We start from the raw sequence: 6405 nt of genomic DNA on the forward strand, positions 1-6405 counted from the left end.
ATCACCACATCCTCATTGGCAGACTCAATAGCCTTGGTTTCTCAAATGATTGCCTCGCCTGGTTCACCAACTACTTCTCTGATAGAGTTCAGTGTGTCAAATCGGAGGGCCTGTTGTCCGGGCCTCTGGCAGTCTCTATGGGGGTGCCACAGGGTTCAATTCTTGGGCAGACTCTCTTCTCTGTATACATCAATGATGTCGCTCTTGCTGCTGGTGAGTGTCTGATCCACCTCTACGCAGACGACACCATTCTGTATACTTTTGGCCCTTCTTTGGACACTGTGTTAACAACCCTCCAGACGAGCTTCAATGCCATACAACTATCCTTCCGTGGCCTCCAACTGCACTTAAATACAAGTAGAACTAAATGCATGCTCTTCAACCGATCGCTGCCTGCACTGCCCGCCCGTCCAGCATCACTACTCTGGACGGTTCTGACTTAGAAAATGTGGACAACTACAAATACCTAGGTGTCTGGTTAGACTGTAAACTCTCCTTCTAGACTCACATCAAACATCTCCAATCCAAAGTTACATCTAGAATTGGCTTCCTATTTCACAACAAAGCATCCTTCACTCATGCTGTCAAACATACCCTCGTAAAACTGACCATCCTACCGATCCTCGACTTCGGCGATGTCATTTACAAAATAGCCTCCAATACCCTACTCAATAAATTGGATGCAGTCTATCACAGTGCCATCCGTTTTGTCACCAAAGCCCCATATACTACCCACCACTGCGACCTGCCCTCGCTTCATACTCGTCGCCAAACCCACTGGCTCCAGGTCATCTACAAGACCCTGCTAGGTAAAGTCCCCCCTTATCTCAGCTCGCTGGTCACCATAGCAGCACCCACCTGTAGAACGCGCTCCAGCAGGTATATCTCTCTGGTAGCCAATTCCTCCTTTGGCCTCCTCTCCTTCCAGTTCTCTGCTGCCAATGACTGGAACGAACTACAATCTTTGAAACTGGAAACACTTATCTCCCTCACTAGCTTTAAGCACCATCTGTCAGAGCAGCTCACAGATTACTGCACCTGTACATAGCCCATCTATAATTTAGTCTAAACAACTACCAATTCCAAAACTGTATTTATTTATTTATTCATTTTGCTCCTTTGCCCCCCATTATTTATATTTCTACTTTGCACATTCTTCCACTGCAAATCTACCATTCCAGTGTTTTACAATATTGTATTTACCTCGCCACCATGGCCTTTTTTTTGCCTTTACCTCCCTTATCTCACCTCATTTGCTCACATTGTATATAGACTTATTTTTCTACTGTATTATTGACTGTATGTTTGTTTTACTCCATGTGTAACTCCGTGTTGTTCTATGTGTCGATCTGCTTTGCTTTATCTTGACCAGGTCGCAATTGTAAATAAGAACTTGTTCTCAACTTGCCTACCTGGTGAAATCAAAATAAACCAAAATACAAACTCACTATTGTTATTTTACTGCTGCTGTTTAATTATTTACTTTTATTTTAAATGTTTTACTTATCTATTTTTTTTACTTTACTTTTTTATTTTTTTAACTTCTTACAGCATTGTTGGTTAAGGGCTAAGGGCTTGTCAGTAAGCATTTCACTGTAAGGTCTACACCTGTGGTATTCGGCGCATTTGTGACAAATACAATTTTATTTTATTTGTTGTCCTGTTGGAAGGTGAACCTTCACCTCAGTCTGAGGTCCAGTGCGCTCTGGAGCAGGTTTTCAACAAGGATCTCTCTGTACTCTGCTCCGTTCATCTTTCCCTCGATCCTGGTTAGTCTCCCAGTCCCCACCACTGAACAACATCCCCACAGCATGATGCTGCTACCACCATGCTTCACTGTAGGGATGGTGCCAGGTTTCCAAACTCTAAGCGGGCTGTCATGTGCCTTTTACTGGGGAGTGGATTCAGTCTGGCCACTCTACCATAAAGGTCTGATTGGTGGAGTGCTGCAGAGATGGTTGTTCTTCTGGAAGGTTATCCCATCTCCACAGAGGTTCTCTGGAGCTCTGTCAGAGTGATCGTTGGGTTCTTGGTCACCTCCCTGACCAAGGCCCTTCTCCCCTGATTGCTCAGTTTGGCTGGGCGGCTAGCTTTAGGACGATTCTTGGTGATTCCAAACTTTTTCCATTTAAGAATGATGGAGGCCGGGCCTCCTGAGTGGCGCAGTGGTCTAAGGCGCTGCATTGGAGTGCTAGCTGTGCCACTAGAGATTCTGGGTTTTCCTTCACTCGGTGGTCCCTAACCATCATCCCTAACCATCTCAATTCGGATGAGGTCTAGTGATTGTGGAGGCCAGGTCATCTGATGCAGCACTCCATCACTCTCCTTCTTGGTCAAATAGCCATTACACAGCTTGGAGGTGTGTTGAGTCAGTGTCCTTTTGAAAAACAAATGATAGTCCCACTAAGCGCAAACCAGATGTGATGGCATATCTCTGGAGAATGCTGTGGTAGCAATGCTGGTTAAGTGTGCCTTGAAATCGAAATAAATCAGACGATGTCACCAGCAAAGCACCATCACTCCTCCTCCTCCATTCTTCACAGTGGGAACCACACATGCGGAGATCACCCGTTGACCTACTCTGCATTTCACAAAGGCACTGTGGTTGGAACCAAAAATCCCAAATTTGGACTCATCAGACCAAAGGACAGATTTCCACCGGTCTAATGTCCATTGCTCTTGTTTCTTGGCCCAAGCAAGTCTCTTCTTCTTCTTGGTGTCCTTCAGTAGTGGTTTCTTTGCAGCAATTTGACTATGAAGGCCTGATTCATGCAGTCTCCTCTGAACAGTTGATGTGTCTGTTACTTGAACTCTGTGAAGCATTTATTTGGCTGCAATTTCTGAGGCTGGTATCTCTAATGAACTTATCCTCTGCAGCAGAGGTAACTCTGGGTCTTCCTTTCCTGTAGAGGTCCTCGTGAGAGACAGTTTCATCATAGCGCTTGATGGTTTTTGCGACTGCACTTGAAGAAACTTCTTGAAATGTTCCATATTGACTGACCGTCATGTCCTAAAGTAATGATGGACTGTCGTTTCTCTTTGCTTGTTTGAGCTGTTCTTGCCATAATTTGAACTTGGTCGTTTACCAAATAGGTCTAATATCTGTATAACACCCCTACCTTGTCACAACAGAACTGATTGGCTCATACACATTAAGAAATAAATAATTTCCTCAAATTAAGTTGTAACAAGGCACACCTGTTAATTGAAATGCTTCCAGGTGGCTACCTCATGAAGCTGTTTGAGAGAATGCCAAGAGTGTGCAAAGCGTGGCTATTTGAAGAATCTCAAATTTAAAATGTATTTTGATTTGTTTAAAACACTTTTGTGGTAAGTACATGAGTCCATTTGTGTTATTTCATACTTTTGATGTCTTTACTATTATTCTACAAGTAGAAAATAGTAAAAAATAGAGAAAAACCTTTGAATGAGCAGGTGTTCTAAAACTTTTGACCGTTAGTGTATATATATTTAAACATATATATGGGCGAATTGGAAATTATGCAGACAATTACATTGATGGAAGCTAGAATCTATCTGCAATAATAAAGCTGATCTACCCCCTCAACTTAGTTTTATAAATAAATAAAACAAACCACACTTACAGTTGACCGGGGAAGCTCTAGCAGGGCAGACATTTTACAAACTTGCTTGTTGTAAAGGTGGCATCCTATGATGGTGCCACGTTGAAAGTCACTGAGCTCTTCAGTAAGGCCATTCTACTGCCAATGTTTGTCTATGGAGATTGCATGTCTGTGTGCTCGATTTTATACACCTGACAACAATGGGTGTGGCTGAAATAGCCGAGTCCACTAATTTGAAAGGTTGTCCACATCCTTTTGACCATGTAGTGTAGTTGAAGGCTTTTTCCTTGAGTAATAAAAATGCATTAAAATGACTTAGTTTGGAGAGGTGTGTGTCCACTTGGAGACACCAGTTAGATCTCTCACTAAAACCCTAGTTTAATAGTTTTTTCTTATCTTGCACCTACTCCACCTACTCGAATATTCTTATTATGTTACTGAATGTATCCAGAGTATTTTCAGATTTCTTATTGACAAATGCTGTGAAAAGTAGAGTAAATGTAAAATGAACATAAAATCAACAGTGTCATGTTTGGATTCAATCTTGTGTCAGGTGAACTGTTATGTCCTTACGTTTGGTTTTATAATTTCCATATAATCTCCAAAGTGTTCTCTTTCAATTGCTACCATGGTAATGCACATATGCTTTTTTTTAACCATATAGGCCAATTTCAACAAATGGAAGGGGTTATCAAGTGTGGGGACCATGCCTTTGAATGATCAAACCATTAAAGAGTGTCAAGTAATCAAATCAACTAACATGTTTACACAATACTCATATCAATCCCTCATTGTCCAATCAGAAGATGCTCCATAGCAGGGTGCTCATATCAGATGTCTTGATCCAACATCCTCTCACCCTGTATCTCTTACAGTCAGTAGACATGGAGGATGGGAAGCCTGATCTGCTGCTGGTCAAAGAGGAGACCATAGAAGATGAATCAGAGAGCATTGATCAGCTGAGTGGACTAAAGATGGGGGAGCAAGGTAAAGGACAAATACATATAGCCGATTGTCTTCCGAGAGGTGGCATCACTTCTACGCAACGCTCATCCCTCATTAGCGCAGCCGAAATCATCTCACTATCTGACGTAAGGCAATGCATGTAGCCTACATACAGTAATAGATCTTCAATAGGAATAGTGATACAACCGGCAATGTTTTTTTCTTCATTCATAAAATGAAATCAGTACAATTTATGTTTAAATACAAAGGCACACATAATAAATGAACTTGACCAGGTAATTCACTTAAAAAAAACGAATGTCTACTTTCTAACCTCTTCCTGCAGGTGGTTGGCTGGAGGATAACAGAGGAGACTGGGTGGCCATCTTGGATTCCCAGACCCAGAAGGGTGCAGCCAATGGCCAAGCGGAGGTCAGTGGATGGGACAGCGTCCTCATCTCTGGGCTGGGGAACAACACTGTTAACCACAACCAGAAACAGACAGTCAAAAACAAAACAACATCCAAATTTAGTCTCCATGACAACAGACTGGCTGAGACCAGGACGAGGTTTAGATTTGGTCTGCGGGGACGGGGAGGTGTCCGTATGCGGCAGGAGAGAACAGACACAGACTCTGCTAGCGAAGCTCCGTCCTGCTCCTATAGTTGTGATTCAGAGAGACTGATGGCGTCTCAGATTAACCCCCTAACAGGTGCTGCCTTCAGCCTGCCTTCTATAGGATCTATCAACTGGAACATGGACCCTGGGAGAACACAGACACTCCCTGGCCTTCATCCTCACACTCCCCTAATGTTAAATCAGACCTCAGACAATGCCAGTGCCTCAACACTAAATGGATACACAAGCCCGGTAACAAATGACAGTAGTAGTAGTAACGCTATCAGTAGATCCAGTGGCGATGAGAAGCGCTTCCCATGTTTATTCTGTGGGAAAGCCTTCAGTTTCCCCAAACAGGTGGAGATCCACCAGAGGATGCACACGGGTGAGAAACCATTCAGCTGCCACCTTTGCCAGGCCAGTTTTTCACACTCATCCAGTCTGAAGAGGCACCAGAGGATGCACACCGGGGAGAAACCATTTGGCTGCCACCTGTGCCGGGCCAGTTTTTCCCACTCATTCAACCTGAAGAGGCACCAAAGGGTCCACACAGGGGAGAAACCGTACAGCTGCCCCCAGTGTGAGAAGAGGTTCTCCCACCAGCACCGGCTGAAGATGCACCTGAAGGTCCACACAGGAGAGAGTCCGTTTGTCTGTACGCAGTGCGGGAAGAGGTTCTCAGAGAAGAGCTGCCTCATGATACACCAGCAGAAAATGCACACGGCCCATGTATAGAGTATAGTGACATCACCATCTAACTGAGCAGCAGCAGTTAGGGAGAGCTATTCATACAATTGTATTATTTTTGTTCAATTATTTTGTATTTTGTTTAAATGTAGTGCTGTGTTCTCCACATCTGGAGATATTAGTAGATGTTTTTCCTTTGAGAACATTGTTTGATTTTGAGAGAGATTGATCAACCTGGCTCTAAAGGCTAGCTAGTCTACTAAGTCATCTTGATCATCTGGCAAGAAGCAATAAGGGCAGGATTGAGGGACTAGGGCATCAGGGCAACGAGAAGAACGATGAGGAGAAATAGAGGATAAAACCAACAGAAAAAAGGAATTGATTTGGAGGATTTCTGGAGGATTTCTAAAGGAAAGACGGTACAAGGCATTGGAAAGTCAACAAACAAACAAAAACACACACAAAGGAGAGGTAGGATATCATAGATATCCCTAAAACACTTCAGTGAGCAGGCCTTTCTAATCGATCTGGCCCGGGTATCCTGGAAGTATATTGACCTCATCCCGTCAGT

General features: G+C 43.5%; 1 protein-coding gene across 1 annotated transcript; it reads left to right on the forward strand.

Annotated features, from left to right (window-relative positions):
- The first annotated feature begins 4280 nt into the window (after positions 1 to 4280).
- On the forward strand, positions 4281 to 6031 carry LOC149980147 (uncharacterized). Its single transcript, XM_090187545.1, has 2 exons — positions 4281 to 4571; positions 4876 to 6031. The coding sequence occupies exons 1-2, from the start codon at positions 4391 to 4393 to the stop codon at positions 5880 to 5882; spliced, it is 1188 nt and encodes a 395-aa protein (XP_090043671.1). The 5' UTR covers positions 4281 to 4390; the 3' UTR covers positions 5883 to 6031.
- Positions 6032 to 6405: the final 374 nt, after the last annotated feature.

Source organism: Oncorhynchus mykiss, chromosome 10 (genome assembly GCF_057628025.1).
Source record: "Oncorhynchus mykiss isolate SJ-2025 chromosome 10, ASM5762802v1, whole genome shotgun sequence".
Taxonomy (NCBI): domain Eukaryota; kingdom Metazoa; phylum Chordata; class Actinopteri; order Salmoniformes; family Salmonidae; genus Oncorhynchus; species Oncorhynchus mykiss.

Bases quoted from the DNA above. Each gene is read 5' to 3' on its own strand.
- LOC149980147 (XM_090187545.1), top strand. From the start codon at position 4,391: ATGCTCCATAGCAGGGTGCTCATATCAGATGTCTTGATCCAACATCCT. The intron at 4,572-4,875 runs GTAAAGGACAAA...CTCTTCCTGCAG, and splicing joins ACTAAAGATGGGGGAGCAAG to GTGGTTGGCTGGAGGATAAC.